General features: G+C 41.7%; 1 protein-coding gene across 7 annotated transcripts in view; it reads left to right on the forward strand.

Annotated features, from left to right (window-relative positions):
* Window positions 1-27,437, forward strand: part of LOC123755727 (F-box/LRR-repeat protein 7) — a 107,445-nt gene that overhangs the window by 29,968 nt on the left and 50,040 nt on the right. For all 7 annotated transcript variants that reach the window (XR_011221968.1, XR_011221969.1, XM_045738469.2 and 4 more), the window contains exons 8-12: window positions 942-1,042; window positions 1,857-1,974; window positions 7,256-7,339; window positions 15,480-15,652; window positions 25,212-25,411. Coding sequence is in view for 5 of the 7 variants with exons in the window: in XM_045738469.2 (XP_045594425.1) it covers window positions 942-1,042; window positions 1,857-1,974; window positions 7,256-7,339; window positions 15,480-15,652; window positions 25,212-25,411 (676 nt within the window). In the remaining 2 variants the exon portion in view is untranslated. The remainder of the gene's footprint in view (window positions 1-941; window positions 1,043-1,856; window positions 1,975-7,255; window positions 7,340-15,479; window positions 15,653-25,211; window positions 25,412-27,437) is intronic.

Raw genomic sequence — 27,437 nt, forward strand, 5'->3', positions numbered from 1 at the left:
TTCCCGGCCAGGATACGAACCCTCGCGAAACGCCAGGTATGTGTATTACCACTTGCTCTGATTTTCACCAACATGTCTTGGGCTGATATTCAGGGTCAGAGGTATGGGCGGTCTAACAGGGTCGTAACGGCTCGGTATTTGGTCACTGTCCTGGCTTTTCATCATTACTTTGTAGCTTTTAAATTCTTTCCTAACCTCTCCTTCACTTTGATACCTAAGGTCTCTCCTAGTGAGTCTTCCTCCCCCCCCCCCCCCCCCCTTCTCCATTTTTCTTTTACGGGGTTGGTTAACTTCAGGAAGCCACTGAGGGGCTTCCTTACATTCAACACTAAACCAGTGGTGAATGTAGTGAAATTTATTTTTCTGGTATATTCCGTGGCTCCCTGAGACCCTCCTTCCATACAAGGTTCATTTGGTTTAAAGTTCTAATGGGATCAAGCTGGTTTTGAACGTTTGCCATATTATTTGAATTTTTTGGTGAGTTTGTTAGCAATTTTGAGGTTTTTGTCTCCAAAAACTCGGTCTTTGTCTTGCAGTTGTCTGTAATGTTTTGCTGATTTTCTACTTTCCCAGTGGGGTGGTTGTCACTGTGTGTGTGCGTCTCTGTGAGGGGGTGAGGGAAGGGTCAGGTTCTGGCTGGTCCTCCAGTAGGGCAAGCAGAACTAATGTGACTCGGTGAGTCGCTGTTCTAGTTAATAGCTAATCTCGACGAGAGAACTTTAAAGAGCCATCAGCATCCTTACCAGTAAGACATTTCATTACATAAAAAAAAATTAGTTGGGGGGGAGTGGCTTAATGAGTTTGTCTGATATATTGTATTGATACTATTTATTAATAAGTATTTTGTTTAAAAAATTAACTGAAAGTAAACATATTTTACTTTGTCTTTTGGCCTCCTAAAAATATATATTGTAATTAATAATAATTTCTTTACTTTTCAGGAACTTGTTATATCCAACTGTCTAAATATTGGTCCTTCGTATCTGAAGGAAATCGGTAGCCGATGCCCACTTATGTCGATACTTGAGATGGATGAGTGTGTGTAAGTTACTAGTCGGCAGTATTAATTATAAGCCTCATTTTAATGGTTTCTGTAACTGGGGAAATGGATGTTCAGAATGGCAAAAATATAAGAGAAGGGGGCAAGAACAGGATAGTTATTGGAGAAAATATAATTACCGTATATGCCTGTGTATAAGTTGACATTTGAAGCCTAAAAATCTGGTGAGGTCCTCCCACTTGCCATAACTCTCACAGTCGATCAGTTATTTTCAACTGAAACTCATGTTTGGCAAATCTATTTAAAGTAGAGATTATGATATCAATGACTTGCTGTAACTAATAAGGTGGGTTACCATAGGTTCGTTAATATTAAGTTAGGCTGGTTTACCCTGCGAGTTAGAACTCGCTCGACTAAAGTGTTTCAGAAGAAAATAAATTGGAAAAAACAGAATTTTGACTACATTATTGGGAAAACGTTTTGCCACGAAATGGTAAAACATTACAGTGGTAACACCTACTACATTACAGTAGTAGAAAACATAGACCTGCATACTCGCCATTTACAACAGCGCATCTTGGATCTGTAATGCTATATTTCTTACAGTTGACACCTTAATTTGTTGGGTAAACATTAGAAGAAAATATACAGTATTCTGGATTTATAGTGGTTGGAAACCACTTAAAGTATTAATGCAAGCATAAAATGAAGGCCGCAGGAAATAATTTGAGGATGGCTTTATTTATAAATGGAAAGAGCATGAATGCTTTCAATTTACTAGCATCACATGGAGCACTATATGTGCAAAATGAGAATCTTGTATATTAAGTTCAAAATGTTGTTTGTATTTTTTCAGGGTCTCGGAAGAGGTGCTTGAACACATTGGAATGAATTGTCCCAACATTAAAAGGCTCTCCGTATCAATCAGGATTCCAACGGTCAATGATTCTTTGGTCCACTTCAAGAAGCTAAAGGTATGACATTTTATTTCTTTTTGATCACAAGGAAGTATATAAAAGTGCGCTAGTTTTGCCTTTCTTTTTAAAGTGAGATTAACATTGCGTGTACAGTACACGCATAATGGTCAGATATTTTGGTAGTTTTCTTTCCATTATCCGAAGGGTATCCAGATTTATGGCACCAATCTGAAAAATTGGTGCTTTAAGAACACTAAACATCCTCCAATCCAATCACTCTGGTACCAATCACAATTAGGATATGTAGTCATGATCAGATATTTGGTGGAAACCTCCAAGCATTTAAAAGTGCATACAAAAATAGACAATACATTGCTTCACAAAACTCGGTACATTAAAACACTTTGATACAACCTGACCGTAAATATACGGCCCACTCGGCCAACGGGTTCCGCGCCGTAAATAGCCGGCCGATCTAAAAAACAACATATAAAATCCAATTCTTATTCGATCCACTTGGGGTTAGTATGAAAATGTTTGCCATTAAATTTCCATTTTCTCTAATAGGCACATGGCCTATATGAGAAAATGGCATTGTATTGTAACTTAAAGGAGAGACTATTGAGTTGTTGACACAACGAGGGTAATCGCCCACTTCACATACTCTTGGTTTGGGCCGCGATCATGATTCTACATTTATATGTATATGTCTGTGTAGGGAATTTTATTGCGAGTTCAGTGATATAAAATTTAACGCTGTAGGACTAATGTGGAGCCGACAACAAACAAAAGAGTATGAACATTTTGTTGCTGTTTGTCCGTCACGGCGAGTGATCTACGTTTTATTTATTTCGTGGTGGGATAGCTAATGCTTTGGTGACATGTTATACATATGATCTTGTTGAGAATTTTATTGCCAACACATTGATACCAAAATGAAATGCGTAGCTCGAGAATTGGTGTCAGGAGAGTGAAAAGATTACACACTGTTTGGTGTTTATGTAAGAGCCCAAAATGCCGCGCGCACAATGCGCTATTTTTTTTCACGGGGCCCGCGCGCATTAAAGTGTTAAGGGGCCCAGTGCGTGTGTACCGAAACTTCCTCACACACTTATTTTTTGGTGTGCATAATCTTCATGGGAAATGCTCAAACGTTTCCTAATGGATCAACATTACACTATGAAAAGTTAAAAAACAAAGAAAATTCACATGTTCAAATCGCTAAAAAACCTTACAATGTCACCAATTATATTATTCATTATGGTCTCAGAATGGCATATAATGTTCCTTTGCTAGTGGGGAAAATTATTGTTTAAGAATATAGTTTACTGTAAAACATTTTTTGAATGTGGCCATCCACAGCCAGTAGGGAGCCGGTCGGCCGAGCGGACAGCACGCTGGACTTGTGATCCTGTGGTCCCGGGTTCTATCCCGGGCGCCTGTGAGAAACAATGGGCAGAGTTTCTTTCACCCTATGCCCCTGTTACCTAGCAGTAAAATAGGTACCTGGGTGTTAGTCAGCTGTCACAGGCTGCTTCCTGGGGGTGGAGGCCTGGTCGAGGACCGGGCTGCGGGGACACTAAAGCCCGAAATCATCTCAAGATCCAAATATGTGCCAAATTGATATGCTAAATATTTATAACTCCAAAAGTTATGGCTTTATGACAAGATTCACAAGGAACCTTAGCACTAAGAATTTTGCACATATGTAAAAATGAGGAATTGGTCATAAACTGAATTTTTTAATAGGTCTCAAAGTTGAAAATGTGTTTTTCATACAGAAAAATGCATTTAAAGTTCGACAATGAATATAGTACAGTACTTCTATTTTGACATTTAAGTTATAATTAAGATTGCTTGGCATTCATATTCGAATATGTGAAAGTTGTAGGTCAATACGTGTGATACGTGAGAGAAAAAATAACCCCCAAAAAACAATATAGGATATGTTAGGGATACCTGAAAAACACTGGGGCCCCTTAACTGTAACAGTAGGTTACATATATATGAATGAGATTGGGTGGATATAAATAGTAGCTGCCTTGTATGGGCCAATAGGCCTTCTGCAGTCACCTTCATTCTTATCTTTCTTACAACGAAACACACACATTGCAATAACTTTATTGCCCATTTATTAGTGATAAGGCCCTCATCTGGTCCTCTTTCATCAATACAAGCTAAATAGACAGACAAGAGTTTGAACTAAATCAGCCATAAAAGTCACTACTGCCACCTTTGGCTGATTAATATGTTGAACAATTTTGTTCCAACTTCACATAATTAGTGCTGGATATGCATTCTCAAAGATGTAGAAGTCACAACACAATCCACATTGAAAAAAAGGAGAGGGTAAAAAAAAAAGTGGTTGTCAGCTTTTCGTTGAACCACCTCTGAAAACGTTTCAGCTTTCAACGTTTCGTTGAAAAAAAAAATGGTTGTCAACCTCTTCGTTGAACCACCTCTGAACCTTCTCCAGTTTGTGTTTCTTTAGGTGGGAGCTCCAAGACTGGTCTCACGTAGGCAGTGTAAAGCGCCCTAAAAGCCTCCTCACTTTGGTTTCTGAATGAAGTTCTAATTTTTGCCAGTGTAGAGTGCACTGCTGTCATTATCCTATTTATATGTGCCTCAGGAGTTAGATTAGATGTTACGTCCATTCCCAGGTCTTTTTCTCGAATCATTACAGGTAGGCAGTTCCCCTTCATTGTGTACTGTTCCTTTGGTCACCTATTACCTGATCCCATTTCCATAACTTTACAGTTACAGTACTCGTGTTGAACTCCAGTAGCCATTTCTCTGACCATCTCTGCAACCTGTCTAGGTCCTCTTGGAGGACCTTACAATTCTCATGTCACAACTCTTCTCAGTAATTTTGCGTCATCTGCGAACATTGACATGTAGGATTCCACTCCTGTAAACATATCATTTACATAAATTAGAAAGAGGATTGGTCCCAGCACCGATCCTTGAGGTACAGTACTCCACTTGTTACTGTTTGCCAGTCAGACTTCTCGCCCCTTAACATTACCCTCTGGCTCCTTCCTGTTAGGTAGTTCCTTACCCATGCTAGGGCCTTTTCACTTACTCCTGCCCGACTCAAGGTTGTATAGCAGTCTCATGTGCGGTACTGTATCAAAGGCCTTTTGGCAGTCAAGAAATATGCAGTCTTCCCAGCCTTCTCTGTCCTACCTTATCCTTGTTACTTTATCATAGAATTCCAAAAGGTTTGTTAGGCATGATTTCCCTGTCCAGAATCCATGTTGGTGCTTGTTTACAAACCTAATGTTCTCCAGGTGCTTAACAAGTCTTTGCCTAATTATTGTTTCAAGTATTTTGCAGGGGATGCTTGTCAGTGATACGGGTCTGTAGTTAAGTGCCTCCTCCCTATCTCCTTTCTTGAAAATCGGTACGACATTTGCCTCCTTCCAGCAACTGGGCAATTCTCCCGACATAAGTGACTCCTTAAAGATCATTGCCAGAGGCACGCTGAGAGCCTGCACTGCCTCTTTTAGTATCCACGGTGATACTTTGTCTGGTCCAACCGCTTTATTTGTATCTAGTGTTGTCAACTGTTTCATGACCACCTCTGCTGTCGCCTCTATATCCGATAGTCTTTCATCTAGGGGTAATCTCTTCTAACAATAGGAGCTGCTCAGGCTCGGTTGTGAACACTCCATGGAAACTTGCATTCAGTACCTCGCAGATTTCCTTGTCACTTTCTGTATATTCCCCTTCTGTTTTCCTCAGTTTTGTCACTTGGTCATTTACCGACATCTTCCTTCTATGTAGTAATTTAGGTTGCTTTTTCGCTTTGATTGCAATATCATTCTCGTAATTTCTTTCCGATACTCGTCTTATGCTAATGTAATTGTTCCTAGCTTTGTTACATCTAATCCTGTTGTCCTCTGTCCTTTGTCTTCTGTACTTCCTCCACTCCCTCCTGCTTCTCACCTTTGCTTCCTGACAATGTCTATTAAACCATGGGTCATTATATTCCCTCCTGCTCTTTTCCTTTACTGTTAGAATAAATCTCTCTTCAGCCTCCTTGTGTTTCCATATGACTTGGTTCATCATACCTTGCACTGTTTTTCATCTAATTTCTTCCTCCCACTGCACTTCTCCCGGGTAATCTCTTTTTCCTTCTTTAGTCCCCTTTTCTGTAATAGTCTCCTTTCCCGGACCTCTTGTCCTTTGGTCACAATTTTAAGTTCAATCATGTAGTCAAAGACTGACACAATGTTCACTGGCTCCTAGTGGTATTTCATGTTTTATTTCGTGTGTGTGCGCACGCGCTCACCTATTTGTGCTTGCTGGGGTTGAGCTTTGGCGCTTTGGTCCCGCCTCTCAACTGTCGATCAACTGGTGTACAGATTCCTGAGCCTACTGGGCTCTGTCATATCTACATTTGAACCTGTGTATAGAGTCAGCCTCCACCACATCACTGCCTAATGCATTACATCTGTTAACTACTGACACTGAAAAAGTTCTTTGTAATGTCCCTGTGGCTCATGTGGGTACTCAGTTTCCACCTGTGTCCCCTTGTTCATACCACCAGTGTTGAATAGTTTATCCTTGTCTACCCTGTCAATTCCCCTGAGGATTTTGTAGGCAGTGATCATGTCTCCCCTTACTCTTGTCTTAAAAGTGTAGTAAGGTGCATTTCCCGCAGCCTTTCCTCGTAACTCATGCCTCTTAGTTCTGGGACTAGTCTAGTGGCATACCTTTGAACTTTTTTCCAGCTTCGTCTTGTGCTTGACAAGGTATGAGCTCCATGCTGGGACCCTCTGCCAGTGTAGAGTACACATACTTCAGGATTGGTCTTACATGTGGTATACAGTATAAGGTTCTGAATGATTCCGTACACAGGTTCCTGAAGGCAGTTCTGATGTTAGTCAGCCTCGCGTATGCCGCATATGTAATTCTCTTTATGTGGGCTTCAGGAGATGGGTTTGGTGTGATATCAACACTTAGAAGCGTGTGTGTGTGTGTGTGTGAAAAAAATTGAAAACTATCTGAAAGGTGTGGTTATTTATGAACACTTGAAAATGTGTAATATTCGTTAAAAAAAATAAAATTAAAATTCTCCCTTTCTATTTGGGCTGCAGTACTGAAACTTGGCACAATTGCAGCCCTTTTCATATACAACTTGTTAAAAAAAAATGTTGACATTGAACAACTTTTAACAAATTGACTGACGCCCCCTTAAAAATCAACACGGAGAACCGTGTACACATTGGACGGATCGCAGGGCGAGTGCCAAAAGGGGCTTTTTCACTTAAAATCTTCATATTCCTAGCTTGGTAATATTTGTTGAATGCCATGTTTTTTTTTTCCATTGCAGGATTTAGCTGTTGATACAGCGCACATAACCCTACCAAATATTCTGGAAAATATGCCTGATCTTGAAACCCTTGCTATTGTGGATGTAAGTATTGCATTAAATTATGATTTTTCACTGGTAGATAATATAGACTTGTAGAAGGGATAGCAAGTATTGAATATACAGTATTTGCCAGTGCACAAGACGCACCCCTATTTTACGAGAAGTGGGTTTGTATGGAAATATGTTTGATTCTGTGCAGGAAATAAAATATTGTGACAGTATACTGGAATAAAGTATTGCTATTCAGGATGTGAAACTTGTATTTCTAGATGTGATGTTTTGTGTTGCCACAAGACGCCACCAAAACCCTAACCCCTCTGTGTTAGGGTTTTGTCAGCCACTCATTATAAATAGCTGATAGACATAAAAGTTTAACATTCCTTTTCAAATTTCAAGGAGCATTATTCATTTAGATGATGAACAAAGGTTTCTTAAGACACTGTGATAATTCGGCTTGTGTTTAATATTTTGTAAGTAATGATTTTTGTGCCTAGCAAACTTACTCGGTATGCTCGTCCAGCTCCCGAGCCTACGGCGCTCAGTCTCCCCTCTGTAATACGGCCGCATTAGACGCAGGCCAATATTTTTATACTAAAAAAAAAAAAGTCTTGTACGCCAGCAAATACTGTACAGTATATAGCAAGGGAGAAACACTAGATATGTATGTTTGCTTGTTTTGGTTATTAGTAATTACAAGTACAGTACAGTTTTAAAACTTCCTTGCTTGTTGTATTTCCTAGTACTGTAGTTATATTTCCAGTGGCTTTAGTACAGTATACACGGCTTGGAATTACAGTACTTGCAGGCAGCTGCACTACAGTGGTGAACGGGTACTGTACTTCATTTTATCCTTTTGTACACCTTTTTTTTACTAGTTTTCAATTATACCTTCTAATTCAACTTGGGGTTTCCAAAACTTATATTTTCTTTTTTAAATTATAGAACTCATTTGGTTTCTTGCATTTAAATGTATAATATTTATTTTGGTGCATCAAAATACCACAGCTTCTTACTCCTGTTTATATATCCAATATATATTATGAATTGTTTATTTGTACTTGCAGCTAAAAGTTTAAAAATTTTACAATTTTATAGAATATGCACTTCAGAGTTTACTCTATATTCTGGTAGTAAAGTATGAGATATGAGAGCTCGTTGGTCCTCCTCCTCTATCTGATATCATTATTCGTGTAATTGCTAGTCTTAAGTTCTCATGGAGACTGTGATAAGGTAGATTTTTCCCACCTTCTACGCTGCAATACAAATATATTGAGAAAATCCGTAGGAGTTGTGATGAGGATTCGAACCTATGCAGTGGGCAGTCCCACGCACGCGCCCCAACAAAAGGATTACAACCTGGAGTTCTACTGAACACACAAGGATTTCCTGAAACTTCCACTGATCCCAGAACAGGATTTTCACAATTTCCCCGTGCACTCTGGCTCTCACACTAACATGACTGCATCAATGAGAAAATCCATAGGAACTGTGATGAGGATCCAAACCTATGCGGTGGGTAGTCCAGTGCACACGCTCGAGAGCATCTCTATATCGTGGCCCGATTGTTGGGGGCGTGTGCGTGGAACTACCCACCGTATAGGTTCGAATCCTCATCACGGCTCCTACGGATTTCCTCATTGAGGCAGTCATGTTAGTGTGATTACTCTGTGAAAGATATATTAATAGTACAAGGTTGTATGATGGTCTAAGATTATTTAAATAATGCAAGCAGACGTACGTAATTTGGTATTTAGCTGTTCCTCTTGCCTTGAGCAGTACAGACTGTTACAAATGTTAAAATGGTTTTTCCAGAACTCTTTGAGGGCGAGGTTTGTGGCATGTCACTTCAAAACATTTCTGGAAAAGTGCTCTTTTATGAAGTTTCTTAAAATTGGCAATGATTTTCTGGCCCATAAGCTGAATTAGAGGTGTGTCATTAGGAGGAAGGAACTTTATTGTAACATAATTAAATTTGTACAACAATGCGTATTTCAAGCCTGGAGGATGAGCAGGAGCATTGTCGAGGGGAAGTGGGGCCTTGAGTGGCAAACTTTCTTTCTGCAGATATTTTTCCTGTGGAGAGCCCCTACGACTCCCTGGAGCTTATCGGGCTAATGTATGTTATATTAGATCGGGACATTAGCTAAGGAGTTCAGACCTACCAGGGACCAGTGCCAGAACCTGGCCCCTTCAGAGAGGTTTCAGGGAGCAATGGCCCTGGAAAACCCCCTTGTGGTTGGGGTTTTCCTTATTTGCCATCGACTGGGGTTAGGCACCCAGAAAGGTAGGCATGACAAAACAAACCCCACATGGTAAAAATCTAAAACGAAAAACTGAACAGAGGTAGAAACTCCCTACAATTCCAAGGAAACGCACAAACAAGCAAACGTCACACCTTACTGCCGCGCCGATCGTCCGCGCAGCCCTCCCCGCCCAGGGAGGGGGAGGGGGAGCCCCAGACCTCACCACGCTGGCTGCCAAGCATCAGTTTGTAAGCTAATGTCAACCGGGACAGATGCTTGTCTGGCCTCGGTTTCCTAGGCGGTGTTTGCCTTTTGTGGCGTTCACTGCTGTGTGTTGTGTTGTGAGGTAGCCAGATGTTCCTTATCAGTACCAGGGCTGTATGCACTTAAAGGCTTCCTTCTCTAAGTGCCCTGCGAGTACTGCCCCTGCGTGACAGGGTTATCTTTCCTGGGGTGTTCGGGAACCATTCCCGTAGAGGTTCTTGCTGCTCGGAATTTGCCTCGCTATTAGGACCAGCTAGGGCTTGGGGTTCTTGTTTGGCCTTGGGTAGGAATTGGTATTGTGCTGGTTAGGGCATAAAGGTGTTGCGCGACCTACTACCTACGCGGCAACCGGTTCCTGTTGCCTCTGGAGACAGTGTACTTTGTACTTTGTACGGTGTACACCTTGACCCGGAGTCTTGCGAGAGGTTCTCTGCTTGTTCTCCAGTACTCTCCTGATGTTATTACTGTTCAGAGTACGGGCGGCATCAGTGTTGCGAGCTAGGTTAGGTTGCTGCAACACGCTAGGTAGGTTTCCCACTTGGATACCAAGGGGCTGCCCCGTTTTGGTTAGGTGTTCGCCCCTTTCCCTCCCTGTTCCCGGCTCCGGAATGTCTGCGGGTTTCAGGGTCGGGGCGGGGTTTAGTTGGGGCCAAGACACAGACTTGCTCCTTGCTCCTACGCCTTGTCCCACGGTTTTTGGTTTGTTTTGGCCGTTTCCCTGGGGGCTCTGTCTGGGGGCTGTGCTCTGCCTTTGTGATGTATTTTTCCCGGCAGATGTGGTAGTATGGGCTCCCCGGGTTCTATTCCGGGTTCTTTTGGGTTCTTTGGTTTTGGTCCAGAGATTTCTTCCTCTTGGGCCCCATGTGTTGGTTCAGGAGGCTTTTTCCTCGTGTGTGTGACCTGGTTCTGCCTTCTCCGTTCTGTACACTTTCTCGTGTTTTCACCTCTGGCCTGCTCATGCGTCACCTGAGCCGTCCTGGTCCTTGATCAGGGTTCCCTCTTGTCATCTTCTCAGTTTGTGGTAGCCCCTTCGGTTAAAGTTTGTTTTTCGTATGCCGTATTTTGTTGGCATGGGCCAATGTGGGTCTGGGAGCTTCTGGCTCTCTCCCGGTGCAGGGGTTTCTGCTCTTTTTGGTACTGCTAGTAGGTTTGTACGTTTGCAACCTTTCTCTGTCCTTCTTGCGACGGTCGAGACGGCTGCTTTCCGGAGGGGTCCTTGGGTTATTGATGCTTGATTGGTTCGGCCGGGGGTGCGTCATGTGTTGTCAGGTTGCGGCTCTTTGCCGTTACCTGCGTACCGTGACAGGGGATGGGCTTTGGGTTGATCCAGTTCCCCTCGTTCCCTGTTTCAGGGCTCGGGTCTCCCAGGTTGTCCTCAGAGTTTTTAAGTCTACCAGCCTGCGGTTTATCCTTACGCCCGTGCCGTTCGGACGTTTACAGCTTTCGCTGCCGTGTTGGTGACGTCTAGGGCTCATTTCGGGTGTGAGTATTTGGGGGGTTGCACAGGTTCCTGGCCGCCCGTTCTTTGCGCGCGTGTCTGCTCCTGTGCGTTCTTGTGTTGCCTTGGGTTGCAGGTTGCAGCCTGTTGTCTCGGCTTCACGTTGCAGAGTTTGTGGCGACCTCCTCCCGGGTCAGCCCTTTCTTTTCCTTCTCTTTGGGTATGGAGCTCCAGGGAGCCATAGGGGCTCCCCACAGAAAACCAGCGTTGAATGTAATGAAACCCGATTTTCTGGGCGAGCCCCGGAGGCTCCCTGGCAACCCTCCCTCCCACTGTTGAGCGGTTTTTTTGCGTTGGTTGAAGCTTGGCTTCCGAACTGATGCTAGGCAGCCGGCGCGGTTAAGTCCGGGGCTTCCCCCTCCCCCTCTTGGGGCAGGGAAGGCTGCGCAGACGATCGGCGCGGCAGTAAAGTGTGATGTTTGCTTGTTTGCTTGTTTCCTTTCGATTGTAGGGAGTTTCTACCTCTCTGTTCGTTTTTTTGTTTTAGTTTTTTACCATGTGGGGTTTGTTTTGTTATGCCTACCTTTCTGGGTGTCTAACCCCGGTCGATGGCAGATAAGGAAAACCCCAATTACAAGGGGGTTTTCCAGGGCCATTGCTCCCTGAAACCTCTCTGAAGGGGCCAGGTTCTGGGGCTGGTCCCTGGTAGGTCTGAACTCCTTAGCTAATGTCCCCGTCTAATATAACATACATTAGCCCGATAAGCTCCAGGGAGCCTCTGGAGCTTATCGGTGTCATCTGTCCTTTGCAGATTTAAAAAATCTGCATGAAAAGTAGTAATGTAGATGACACAGAAAAACTACAGGCAGATATTAAAAGCAAGTTTTTGACTGGGCACTGGAAAAATAACATAAGTGATAAATTCCAGTTACTTAGATATTTAAAAAAAATTAGACCTTTACAATATATAAAGTAAAAGATGCATTCGGATCTACCTATAGTAGAAAAGCAACATGTAAAGGATCTAGGAATAATGACTGATGACCTAACATTTAGGGAGCAAGCAAACAAATGTAGTGTCAGTTACAAAAATGATAGGATGGATTATGGGAATCTTCAAATCCAGGGATCCCATTGCAATGCTCAGAGTACTGTAAAACACTTTGTCCCATCTTGAGTTCTGTTCTATACTCACTTTCCCTTTCAGAGCAGGAGTGATAGCTGAAATGAAGGAAATGCAGATAACCTTCTGTATGTCACACACAGACACGATAGAGCACCTAAATTATTGGGATTGCCTCAAAGCACTCAAAATCTACTACCTGGAAAGAGAGGAGTGAAGTATCGCATAATATATACATGGAACATACTAGTAGTCACAAATTTGCACAGTGAAATAACACAATGAAGCGAATGATATCACAGGAAATGCAGACTAGACAAGAGTAAAGGTGGCATAGGCACAATCAGATAATACTGAACATCAGAGGTCTACGGTTGTTTAATATCCTCCCAGCAAGTATAAGAAATATTCACAGAAGTATAAGTCTTCAAGAAAGAACTATAATACCAACTATTCCAGTTTCCCAATCTCACAACATACAATTTCTGTCCAAACATGTACTGTACTATTTTGATGGTATGTACTGCTTGAAAGCATGACTTCCCTTGAAAAGAACTAGCAATCTGTTAATCACTGTACTGTAGCCTATTGCAAAGAAGTCTTAAAGTTGTTCTTGCATCATTTAACACTTTCCACAGTATAAATTCGATCCACATTATCATCGTTTTCAAAGTGCAAACACCTTAGAAGTTGCTGTGGGGCATGATAGGATTTTTTTTAGAAAATGGCAGACACACTGGAGTCCTCTGGCCTACATCTGGTACCCAACCTATGGCGTGTGAGTTTTGAATCTTACAATATACAGTACTTCCTAACAAAAGTGATAAGCTGGTTTGTGCACCCTCCCTTTCCCATATTATAGTGTGCATAGTACAGTGGTTAAATGCATAGATGATGAAATACTAAACCTGTTTGCAACTTTTATGAGATCAAAATGACTTTAACACCTGGCTATGAAATAATGGTCATACCCACCTATGTGCAAAAAAAAAAAAATAATTTGTAGGCAAAATGTAAGAAAAATGTGAAATGAGTGAATATTTATCGTTTCATTGGGTGGAGGTGCTCTAGAAGATAGTCTGGTGCCTGCCCGTGCCGTGTACTCGACTTTGCCGACACTGTTATCTTGAGGTCATCTTGAGATTGTCAGGGCTTGGCGTCCCCGTGGTCTGGTCATCGACCAGGTATCTTTTTTGTTAACCCCCCCATCCTCCCTGGAAGCAGCCCGTAGCAGCTGTCCAACTCCTAGGTACCTATTTACTGTTTGGTGAACAGGGGCATCAGGGTGAAAGAAACTGCCCATTTCTTTCCACCTCCACCGGGGATCGAACCCGGAACTTTAGGACTACGAATCCCAAGTGCTGTCAAATCGGCTGTCAGGCCCTATTATCCACAAAGTGATTAATTCTTCTTTTCACCACTTATTTCTCTTTATTTACAAGTGTGTGTGTTGAATAGCTTGATAAATAACATAATTCACAACTCACGATAGTTTCAACTGATTTGTTTATCTTGTATACTCCATTGCAAGCCTACGTAATGAACAAGTAGCGAACCCTACGTATGTAGTGAAAAGGACACGAACATAATATTTAATGGTGTTGAGCTCTGGGCGATAATATTTGGGCTAATTTGCCCCATATGGGTGAGAGTATAGACTGAAACAAAGGCATAAGCCAACAATGTGCACCGACAGATGATAATCATCATATGACGATAACTGCATGCACCTAGTAACTAACTAATAAGTAACAGGATTTACTAGTAACTAATCAGGCTTATTATTTTAAAGGGTCAACATAAACTCTTTCATGCACATAGACCAACTACAGTATATCGTTGTTTGCATTGTACGTGTAAAACCCAGGCAATAATTATATAAATGGTTATATGGCGATAAGCACATTCACAATGTAATTAACTAATGAGTAATGACATTTGTTGGTAATGAGTATATTGAGAGCAGGATTTCTTAAGGCTCACAGTAAATTCCATTACATCCACATAGACCTATTATAGCCTTATTTACATCATACATGTAAAACCCAGACAATAATTGTTTAAAGTCATATAACAATAACTGCATTACCCTGTGAATCAACATATGACAATAACCAAAAGATCAATTTGTAAGGTAGTCTTGAAAAGATCGCTTTGTATGGTCCCACACAGGAAGAGATTCAGCCAGCCTCAACGAGTGTCCGTCAGTTAGGAAGAAATTCAGGTATTCTTGAAAATATCTATGGAAACCACCACCATGGAAGCCGCTAACACTGTTCCTCTATGCTACTTGTATCGGATGCATCATCACTGAACGCAGAAAAGGATTCATCTATGTATCGTCTAAATAAATTGTAGATAGCATAGGATTGCAAGGGTGACGACCCGAGCTACAACTAGATACGCTCGCTGTATCGTCCTCATAGGTGCTGTATCACTTGCATCCGACCTTTGTGTTGGGTCCTTATTGCCCCCTAGCTTCACCAATATTATGACCCTTATGTTCTTCAAACAATAAGGTTTGAATTTCACTGACAGAGCGTTATCTTTCAACACCGCGTTGGACAGGTGTTTGGGAGCCAGAGGCGCGTGCGCCACCCATGGTTGGTCATTCAGTACTAACCCAGCCAGCAGCCCTAGGGCATCCTGGGAATTTTTTCAAAGATGGCTGCCTCTCACTGGAGGTCCTAAGAGTCCATTTCGCACACAACCAACCTCGTACATATTTAGAATTGGTACCGAAAAATCAAAAAGTTTTCTCGGTTGGCACAGTTTCCTGCTGACCGAGAATACTTGGTTGGCGCAGTTAAGTGGTTAATCCTTTGGAAGGTCATTAACCCGAGTTAGTATGCAGCCATACTACGATAGAAATCTTGATTTTGACTCATTTCTGATAAGGACCTGTTGGGTTCAAGCAACAGGACGGAACCATACTTGTACACATTTGGCTGCATTTTCAAGGTCTCGTCAATTGAGGTTGGATTCTTGTAAACCACAAATATAAATTGAGATTAAAACAGTGAATTATAAAATTTTCTTGTTTGTATTTGATACACAAAATTGGATGATGGAAATTAATTACATGAAAGTTTAACCAATTTATTCCTACTTCAGAAGGTGAACCCGGGTGGAGAGACTGACTTTTCCATTTTGAAAAAGTTGAAGGCTGTGATTTTCTACCATCTTGCTTTAACATCTTCATCTCTAAGAAGCTTAGCAAAGTGTCCTTCCTTGGAGACGGTCCACCTGCAGAATTGTACGAATGTTACTAATGAGATTCTCCTAGAGTAAGTATTTACTATTGCAATTTGTGGTTTCAAAACTTACTTATTAACACTTTGCCTGGCCCGGCGTGCAACCCCCAGCACATACTAGTATTTTAGTACTAATAATTACTAAATAATTTAGGTAATTACATTGTCCCCAGTTTAGTGTCCTGCTGTACCTTGTATTTATTTGTTTAATTTAAATATTTATATAATTTAAATTTACTTGTATATTTGTATACAAGTAAATTATACTTGTATAATTATATTATTCTTGTACAATTTAATATAAAGATTCTTGTATAACTAAATTTATTAAATACAAAGAGGTATTTGACATCCAGTACCTTCCTCCCTTGGGAAAGAGTGATCGTGTCCTGTTGGACACTAAATATGCTTTGCGATATAATCTAGTAGAGAATGGGGACATTGAAACCGTTGATTAACTCTATTTCAAAAGAAGACGTTATGGGGAACTTGGAAAATTTTTCATGGAGTATAATTGGACAGACTTGTTGCTAGGCAAGGAAGTAAATGAGATGTATGCCAAGTGTTGCGAAGTATACGATGAAGGAACACAAACATTCATAGCAAAACAGACCTGCAGACCTAGAAAACAGGGTTGGTTCATCAGAAATTACGAGAGGGCCAGAGATCAAAAGACAAGCATGGAATCATTATAGGAAGAGCCAAACCCCCAAACATACCAGTGATACAACGATGCAAGAAACAACTACACGTCAGTAAGGAGAGAGGCAGAGAGGAACTTTGAGAACGGTATAGCAGACAAATGTAAATCAGATCCAGGCCTTTTCTATAAATTCATTAAAAGCAAGCTGCAGGTAAAGGATAATATTCAGAGGTTGAAAATTTGAGACAGATTCACGGAAAATGAAAAGGATATGTGTGAAATATGAAACAAAAAAATAAAAATGTGTTTGTACAAAATGAAATCTTCAGGGAACCAGACAATAAAAATACCAGAGAGCAACATAGAGCACATAGAGGTGCATAAATGTGCATGGAGCCAAGTAAGAACAAAGCAGTTGACCCAGATGAAGTTTCACTATGGGTTCTGAGAGTGTGCACCTGAACTCGACATTCCATTTAAACTGGTTATTCAGGCATCCGTACAGGAGTCGTAGCATATGCGGAAAAAGGCTAACATAGTTCCAATCTACAAAAGTGGCAGCAGGGAAGACCCCCCCCCCCCTAAATTATAGACCTGTATCATTGACAAGGGTAATAATCAAAATATTGGAAAAACAATTAAAACTAAATGGGTAGAACACCTGGCGAGAAACTATATAATATCAGACACAGTATGGGTTTTGATCTGGAAGATCCTGTGTATTAAATTTACTCGGTTTCTATGATCGAGCCACAGAGATTTTACAGGAAGGAAATGTTGATTGCATCTGGACCTAAAAAAGGCTTTTGACAGAGTTCCCCATAAGAGGTTGTTCTGGAAACTAAAACACATTGGAGGGGTGACAGGTAAGCTTCCAACAAAATTTTTCTGATAGAAAAATGAGGTCAGGAATCAGACGCAATGTATTGGACTGGAGAAATGTCACAAGTGGAGTACCACAGGGGTACTCCACTTGTGGTTAGGGGTCTGGTAGTTGAGCTGACTGCGTACAGGACTCTTAATTCTGTGGCCCCGGGTTCAATTCCCGGATCAGGCAGAAACAAATGAGCAAAATTTCTTTCACTCCTGATGCCCTTGTTACCTAGCAGTAAATAGGTGCCAGGGAGTTATAGCTGTTAGGGAGCTACTTCCTGGGATGTGTGTGGGGAAGGGGGAGTTGATTGACAGTTGAGAGGTGGGTTGAAAGAGCAGAGCTCAACCTCCGCAAGAACAAATAGCTGAATACAGGGTTCAGTTCTTGCACCAGTAATGTTCATTGTCTACATAAATGATCTGCCCGATGGATTACAGAATTATATGGACATATTTGCTGCTGATGCCGAGATAATAGGAAGGATAAGAAACTTTGATTCTAATGCCTGCTCAAGAAGACTTGGATAAAATAAGTATATGGAGCACCACTTGGCAAATGGAATTTAATGTGAATAAATACCATGTTATGGAATGTGGAATAGAACATAGACCCCACACAAACTATAGATTATGTGAAATCTTTAAAGACTTCTGATAAAGAAAGAGATCTAGGGGTGCTTCTAAATAGAAAACTATCGCTTGGAGACCACATAAAGAACAAATCCACAAGGGCCGTGACGAGGATTCGAACCTATGTTCGGAAGCATCCCAGACGCTGCCTTAATCGATTGAGCTACGACATGGTCAAGAGTTGAAACTGAAGTTCTACTGAACTTACTGGATCCTGCAGCCTCTCCGAGGCACAAACTAGGGTTTTGCACAACTCCCCCCCCACCCCCACCCCCTGCACTCGTCTCCTCGAGTCCTCGGAGAGGCAGCAAGATTCAGCAAGTTCAGTAGAACTTCGGTTTCAACTCTTGACCATGTTGTAGCTCAGTCGATTAAGGCAGCGCTGCGTCTGGGATGCTTCCGGACGTAGGTTCGAATCCTCGTCACGGCCCTTGTGGATTTGTTCATTTGATGCATCACGCTAATGTGACCACAAAGAATGTTGTGTGAGGAGGCTATGCTTCGCTTTCTAACTTCAGAATTGTTTTTAATACATAGATGGTGAAATCCTAGAGAAATTGTTCACGACTTTTGTTAGACTAAAGCTAGAATATGCAGCGGTTGTGTAGTACCCATATCTTGAGAAGCATATCAACAAACTGGAAAAGATACAAAGACATGCTAGTAAGTGGCTCTCAGAACTGAAGGACAAAAGCATGAGGAGAGGTTAGAGGTATTAATTAAACACTTTAATACAGCCAGGTCGTAAATACTGTACACGACGTGTTTGCTTAAACGGGTTCTGTAGCCGCGTCGTAAATAGCTGCGCGATGTAAAAAAAACATAAAATCCAATTCTTATTCGATCGACTTGGGGTTAGTATGAAAATGTTTGCCATTAAATTTCTCTTTTCTTTAATAGGCACATGGCCTATTTGGGAGAACGACATTGTATTGTAACTTAGTGGAGAGACTATCGAGTTGTTGACACAACGAGGGTAATCGCCTACTTCACACACTCTTGGTTTGGGCCGCGATCATGATTCTACATTTATATGTATATGTCTGTGTAGGGAATTTTATTGCGAGTTCAGTGATATAAAATTTAACGCTGTAGGACTAATGTGGAGCTGACAACAAACAAAAGAGTATGAACATTTTGTTGCTGTTTGTCCGTCACGGCGAGTGATCTACGTTTTATTTATTTCGTGGTGGGATAGCTAAGGCTTTGGTGACATTTTATACATACGATCTTGTAGAGAATTTTATTGCGAACACATTGATACCAAAATGAAATGCGTAGCTCGAGAATTGGTGTCAGGAGAGTGAAAAGATTACACACTTTTTGGTGTTTACGCTCAAGAGCCCAAAACGCCACATGCACAATGCGCTATTTTTTTCACGAATGCTGGGCGCATTAAAGTGTTAAGTATGCCAAAAGTAGAAGATAGAGGCGATATGATCACCATGTACAAAATGACTGGATTTGATAAAATTGATAGGGAAGAATTGCCGAGACCTGGAACTTAAAGAACAACAGGTCATAGATTTAACCCTTAAAGTGCGCATCACGTCATATGACGTGCTGGACGTTGTACCAGTAAACTGCGCATCACGTCATATGATGTGTTGGAGTACTACGCAAGATTTAAACAGCCCGCGGATACACGGGGTTCACCACACCTTCATCAGGGCTCTTGTAAACAGACGCCATTTTTAAAAAAAATCGTGGGCCAAACTCCCGGGTGTTATTGGCCTCAGTATTGAGTGAGCAACCAAGCCTGATGCACGCAGCATGAGCTAACAGCACTGCTGTTCAGCTTGTGACCACAGCATCGCCTAAAAAGGCCAAATTATACTTGTTCATGCTATTATGTAGCGATGATATTATTACAGAAGACCCCTGACTGTGATAAAACTGACCAGGGTTCTGATAATAGCAGGATTGTGGTGATATTTAGTGCTGTGCGCCATGGAAGGAGGTGTAATGCTGTGGGAGGGAGGGTGGTGGCGATGTCTTTTGACTGTGTGTGGCCACCTTTTATTGACTGCACTCACCATACCAGCTTAGTGGTTCGCTATGGTGAACACAAATGTAGATACTTATATATAACGTGCGTATAGAGGGTATAAACAGCAAGAGAAGGTTTGGAGCCGCCATTTTGGTGAGAGCGGTGGCGTCGTGCAGACGACGCCACCGTGCAGACGACGGTGTTGTTTACTGGTTACCACGATGGTCTTTGGGTACCATACCAGTTTATTTGTACAAGTATGATGAATAAAACAGGTAGATATTTATATATAATGTGTGTATATAGCGTAATAACACCACACAGTGTTGTTGGAGGAGAAATATTAGTGCGTCTGGCCTTGAGGGCGGCCGCCGATCAGCTGACTGTGTGAGTAGCCACATCTCTGTGCCTTTAATCACCATACAAGCTTAGATGTACAGTTATGGTGAACAAAACATGTAGATACTTATATATAACGTCTGTATATAGTGGATTATAGCAAAAACATTGTGGGAGGAGAATGAGGGTGAGTCAGATGACTGGAGGGAGGGCGGGAGTGGCTGGCTGGTACACGGCGGTCACTCATTACTTTTTGACTCATAATAGCTACTTAGTGGTTCGTTATAGTGAACAAAACATGCAAATACTTATATATAACCTGTGCTTATAGTGTAATAACCGACAAAGTATTTGTTCACTGATTGATGAACATAATTGAATCAACAATATGCACACCATATTTTTGAGTACAGCAATGATTCACTCATTTTATTATATAAATATATCAAACTACACACTATTGAATAATATTACAGCAAAAAAACTATGAAAAATCAGAGACATTGAAATAATTCGGTAATTATCTCTTTGTGGCAACTCCGGCCTGACAGCTTGCGAGCAACAGACTGCCTGGGACGCACGCTGAGTCAGCGCCTATAATTTGCCAGACTTCCCCGTCCTATAGTGGGCAATATATGCCACTTGCGATTTTTTTATTATTTTTCCCGTGATCAGTGAACACAAATTAACAGGTTAGAAAGAAAAAATAATTTTTTTTTTTTCAAAATGACATGCGCCTGTGGGGATGGCAGGATATTAGACCCCGAGCATGTTAAGGGTTAAACTAAAAACAATACTGTAAAAAAAATCACTTTCGCAAACAGTGGTAGACGGTTGGAACAGATTAGTTGGAGGCCAAAACCGTCGTAATGTCAAAGCATTATGAGAGTACTATACTGGGAAGACGGGAGACCACGAGCGTAGCTCTCATCCTGTAACTACACTTATGTAATTACATGCATCCAGAAGCTGGAAGAGGCAGGAGTCACACTGTAGCAAGCTCCAGGAATATTGAATTACCTAAGTATTGGAACCAGGTTGAGGGCTACAGGGGTGTCCCAGGTTACATAAAGGTTGAGGGAAGTTTAAAAAATAAACAAGATGACAAAGTGAAAGCGAGTGATAATTCTGAGTTAGAAAAGCTTTTCTGCAACAAATTATCGTGAATATTAAAGGTGGCCGCCACCACCACGGGGAATGAGAACAGACCAACTGATGATTGTTTCAAAGGATTTTCACAAAGATATAATGAAATGCAGTTTCCTTTACAGGCTAGAGATAATTGAGTATATGCTAAAGTAGTGTGAAGAAAAAGTAGTTGAATTGGAATTAAATGGAGCTCTCAAGGGTTAGTTTTGTACTTTAAAAGGTAGTATTCTCCAACAAGGTAAGAAAATTGCTGCATTAATGGACAAGGTAAAGATTCAGGAGGAACAAATCCAGGAACTAGTGAAAGAAAATAAAGTATGGAAAGTAAAGTGTGATGAATTTTAAGAAATAAACAAGTAGACTCATACGGTGAACAACTCCAAGGAACCATGAGGGCTTACACGATGTTAGACAAGGGTATGCAAAGAGAAACTTCGCTGAGAACTCGCATAGAGGTGGTTAATAAAGAACTAGAAACGTACAAAGAAAGACATACGGGCAAGTTGTAAAAGAGAGAGAGAAATGATCAAGGAAGTGTGTTTGAAAGTCAAAACCAGACATAACCAACAAGAAGCAGAAATTAGGCAAGCAATTAGGAAAGAACTGGTAACCGACAGTAAACTAGTACAAAACACTGCAGATAGAACTAAGTCCATAATTTTTTGGTGTTTAGAAAAGGAAATGTCATCTAGAATGGACAGAGCAGCAGAAGACATAAAAATCATAGAGAAAATAGTAGGCTTAGGAGAAGGCCTAAATTCAAAGGAAAATGGTGATTTTAGGAGAACAGGAAAATGAGATAAGAACTGCCCTTAAGGGTGACATCTAATGGAGTGACTCATGATGGAAGTGCTTAGAAATGACAGGAAATTACAGAGGGATGAGGATGGCAAACTTTGGTCAAAAAGACAAGACCTCTCAAAGGAAGACACAGAAAAGCTGAAAATTAACCTCATTGAAGCAAAATGCCTAATTGGGAATAGAAATGAAGAAATACATTTTTTCTACAAAGTATTGTATAAAATACTTTGGTACTGTTCCAAATATTGGGAAACACTGTCCCAATATTTGGGACAGTCTGACCCAACTACTGTCCAGACCTAAATACTGTCCCATCCCTAATGCTACATTAGGGACGGGAAAGCTAGTGAAATGGTACACATAAACAGTGCAAGAAAATCATTAGAAGAAGGGGGAGTGAAGGACAAAAGGGAAGGAAATGTTTGTGAAAATACTGTAGTATATACCAACATAGGAGGGAGATAAAAAAATATTGGAAGTGAGAGAGAGAATTCAGCTTTAACCCTTAAGCTGCTAAGGGATCTGAGGACTTTTACACACCTGTGCGCAAGAAACAAAAATTCTAAAATTTGTTTTCATCTTCTAAAGATGTTCATTTGTGTTCACTGAGCACGGGATAATAAAAAAAAAAATCGTAGGCGACATATTTTGGCCACAATAGGCCGAGGAAGTCTGGCAAAATGTAGGCGTTGACAGAGCAAGCATCAGAGGCAGTCAGCTCTGCCACAGCTGTCTGGTGAGAGTTGCTATAAAGATATTACCTAATTATTTCAGTTTTTTTCCGCAGTAATTTTTTTTTATTTATATATACAATTGTTACATTCTTGTACAGTCACTAGTGTTTTAGCATTTCGGGCAAGTCCTTAATCCTATGTTCCCTGGAATACGACTCCCACGAAGAATCATTTTTACAACCAAGTACCCATTTTACTGTTAAGTTAAACAGAGGCTACAGTTAAGGATTTGCGCCCAGTAAATCCTCCCCGGCCAGGATACGAACCCAGGACAAAGTGCTCGCGGAACGCCAGGTGAGTGTCTTGCCACTACACCACGGAGACTGGTAAATATTATTCAATAGTGTGTAGTGTGATGTGTTTATATAATAAGAGGTGAATCACCGCAATACTGAAAATTAAGATGTGCATATTAGTGGTTCAATTATGTTCATAAAACCATAAACAAATAGTTTTGCTGTTATATATAACCTGTGTATATAATGTAATAACTATCTGTATGTTTTGTTCACCATAACGAAGCACAGAGTTTGTATGTACGTAGAAAAGCAACGAGGAGCAGAGGTGCCATAGGCACAATCGGAGAGCACTGTATAAATATCAGAAGTCCGCAGTTGTTCAACGTCCTCTCAGCGACTATAAGAAATATTGCCGGAACAACCGTGGACATAAAGAGAAAACTGGACTGTTTTCTAAGAAGTTCCGGATCAGCCGGGCTGTGGAGGGTATGTGGGCCTGCGGGCCGCTCCAAGCAACAGCCTGGTGGACCAAACTCTCACAAGTAGAGCCTGGCCTCGGGCCGGGCTTGGGGAGTAGAAGAACTCCCAGAACCCCATCAAGCGGGAGTGGTGGCAGGCACGCCAGCCAGCCAGCCAGCCAGCCACTCGCCGCCACTCCCTCACTCAACATCTCACTAGCCAACATTATCTTTCCACCATACTGTTTTTGCTTTTATTCACTATATACAGACGTTACATGTAAGTACTGTATCTACATGTTTTATTCACCATAACCTTACAACTAAGCTGGTATGGTGGGTTCAGGCAATATGAAAAAAGTCGCAACACACACGGCTAGTGGCTGCCTCCCCTCAACGGTTCAAGGCCAGATGCACTATTTTCCCCCAACAGTAATGATTGATTGTAGTGTTATAAATAATGTGTGTATATAGTATAATAAGTATCTATATGCTTTATTCACCATAACTGTACAACTAAGCTTTTATGGTGCCCAAAGAGCATAGTGGCCACCATCTACACAGCACGACAAGTCATGCAGACGACGCCACCTCAGTCACCCAAATGACTCCTCCGAACACACTCCTTTTGTTATTACAGTAATACACACGTTATATACAAGTATCTACATTTGTGTTCACCATAACGAACCACTAAGCTGGTATGGCGAGTGCAGATAACAGGTGGCCACACCAATTTAGCAGACGACGCTGCCTCCCTCCCTCCCTCAGCATTACTCCTCCCACACAGTGCTAATTCTCACAACAATTCTGCTATTATCACAATCCTGGTAATTTTTATCATAGTCAGGGGTCTTCTGTAATACTGTCATTGCAAAATAATAGCAGTTACATGTTTATTTTGACATTTTTAGGCGATGCTGAACAGCATTGCTGTTAGCTCATGCTGCATGCACCATGTGTGACATGCACAACACTGAGCAACCTTGGTTGCTCAGTGTTGTGGCTGTCACACCCGAGAATATTGCCCACGATTTTTTTTTAAAGATGGCGTCTGTTGACAAGAGCCCTGAGGAAGCTGATGTGGACAAATCCACAAGGGCCATGACGAGGGTTCGAACCTATGTCGGAGAGGATCCCAGACTCTGCCTTAATCGACTTGGCTACGACATGGTTAAAAGAATTGCAACCGGAAGTTCTACTGACCTTACTTGGATCCTGCAGCTCTCTCTGAGAGACAAACCAGGATTTTACACATTTCTCCCATGCACCCGAGCTCTTAACAAGCTGTTCTACCTCTTTGCTCTTACTTCATTACACACAGAAATCACAATAGCGTGATGCATCAAATGAACAAATCCACAAGGCCCGTGACGAGGGCTCGAACCTACGTCTTTTACCATATCGTGGCACAGTAGATTAAGGCGCGTTTGGGATCGTCTCGGACGTAAGTTTGAACCCTCATCACGGCCCTTGTGGATTTGTTCATTTAAAGCAGTGTATTCACTGTTAACAAAAACTTGATAGACTAATTAACACTTCAGATCTTGCACTTGTAGCAACTTGAGCATCACCAAACCAGTTCTCATGCATGGCTGACAGTTTAAAATGTGAGAAGCACACCTTGTTCATTTGGAATTTAAATTAAATTCAAATTTCTCCAATTTTTAAGTATAGAACATTATCAAATTTTTAGTCCATGCCACTGTACTTAAATATTATTTCTGTATAATCAGCATTCTTCGAGGTTGTGCCAGTATAAAGAAGATACGCTGCCCAAATGTGGATTTGAATTTGAGCTTCATTTCAACTGCCAACAAAATTATGGAGGGGAGATCGGGCAAAGTTGTGATTGAAGTTCGTGCTGATTCACTATCCGCCAAGGAACTTTTGGAAGCCCAATATGACAATACAAAGATAGCATTTGATATCATATGTAAGTACCATTTTATATTTGTGGCAAGGTAATATGATCACTTGTCTCGGGTAACATACTATGCACATAAAAAGTGGACAGCGTTCAGGTAAATCTAACCTGGATTTTTAAGTGGTATTTAATGTTTATGGGCTTGTGTATTACTTGTATCTTCTGTATATTGTAATTTTATTATAATAATAATAATTAGTAATAATAATAATAACCCTTGGACAATTGTTTGCATCGTTGATTTTCGCTTTGAAATGTATGAATCTGGCTTTTCTCCTCTGGTTTGAGCCCTTCAATGCATGTCTCTTGGCTCATGCTCTCTCCTGTGATGTTGATCTCGTGCAGCTGCATGCTTAAGTCCCTTAGCTGTCGGCTATGTTAGTTGCAGAAGACCTTCGTGCACTTTCTTCTGATTGGCTCTAGGAGAACATTGGGGGTGCTTGATGAGGTTCCTCTTGTTGGGTTTCTGGTCTTTGCTGCTTCTGCGTCAGTGGCTTTCCTTAAGCTGTATGCTCTGATCCTCTGGGAGATGGTGTCACATTTTTCGCCTCCACTCTCATGTGATGGCAGACTGTGCTTGTCCGGTCCTTTTGCTTTGCATGGGCCCCCTGACTCTCGTCTCTTCTCCCATTTCTTTATGCCTGTCTTCTGTGGCCACTGCTTGTCGGCCTATTTCTGACCCGTGTGTTTTACGGGGGTGCGGGGGGGGGGGGGGGTCATTCTTCCCTCCCATGGGGATTAAGGTCAGGGCCAGGGCATTGCATGCTGTTGGTTGGAGTAGGTCTTCCTTGGAGTCAGATTTCAGGTCACATGTGCATCCCGCAGCCACTTCGACTAGTAGGCACTGTGATCACACTGTTCAGTAGGCTGGCTCACGAGGTTCGCTCTCAACCTTTTGCATGTCACATCTATGATGGGGTGATTAGGGGGAGGTTAGCTGGGTTGCTGACGCTTGATCCCATGACTCGTGGGCATTTTGGGTTGTTTCTTACGATGTGGGGAGTTGGCTGGTCCTGTTAACCACGTTAGGGTTCGGGCATTTTGGGGCAGGCCACTTCCCCTAGCCTTGGTCCAAGTTATTTTGGAATGGGTGGCTTCAGGCGTGTTTGAAATGACAATTTTCTATGGTTTTTTTTACCTGTTTCTGGTCCTGAAACGAGATTCTCCGGATCTCCAGCTCATCCTTGACTTGTCTGGAAATTGTCTGATAACAAGACATTTAGTGAACATAACCAAGCAAATATAGCGGCAGCCAGGAAAATGATAAGATGGATTATGAGTGTTAAAATTCAGGGATCCCACAGTAATGCTAATACTATTTTAATCACTAATGCTGTCCAATCTAGAGTATTGCTTAGTTCTCGCTTCCCTCTTCAAAGCAGGAGAGATTGCTGAAATAGAGAATACAGAGAACGTGTACGGCACGCATAGACCTAATAAACCACCTAAACTACTGGGACCATCCCAATGCTCTAAAGATGTACTCTCTGGAAAGGGGACGAGAGAGGTGTCAAATAATATACAGTAGACATGGGAAGATACTGGAAGGCCAAGTCCCAAATTTATACAGTAGAATAACTTACTGGAGCGAAAGATACAGAAGGAAATGTACAATAAAGCTATTGAGCAGCAGGGGTGCCATAGGCACAGTCAGAGAATACCATCTGAAAACGGCTGTTTTCAGAACAGTTCACAGCTGTTCAATACTTAACCCAGATAGCATTAGAAATATTGCCAGAACAAAGGTGGACTTAAAGAACAAATTGGATAACTTCTTGCAAGAAGTACTGGACCAACCGGGCTGTAGTGGATATGTGGTTCTACAGGCCACTGCAAGCAACAGCCTGTTGGACAATGTTATTACAAGTCGAGCCTGGCCTCGGGCTGGGCTCATGTAGTAGAAAAACTCCCGAGACCCTTTCCAGGTAAGCTCCAGGTAGATCGAACAATGTTCCAGCAGCCTGGTATTTTGTTGACGTTCCCAGTCCTCGGCAACCTTGTGTGGCCTTGGGTTGCATTCTCGGCCATTGGTCTC

This window comes from Procambarus clarkii, chromosome 43 (genome assembly GCF_040958095.1).
Source record: "Procambarus clarkii isolate CNS0578487 chromosome 43, FALCON_Pclarkii_2.0, whole genome shotgun sequence".
NCBI classification, from domain to species: Eukaryota; Metazoa; Arthropoda; class Malacostraca; order Decapoda; family Cambaridae; genus Procambarus; species Procambarus clarkii.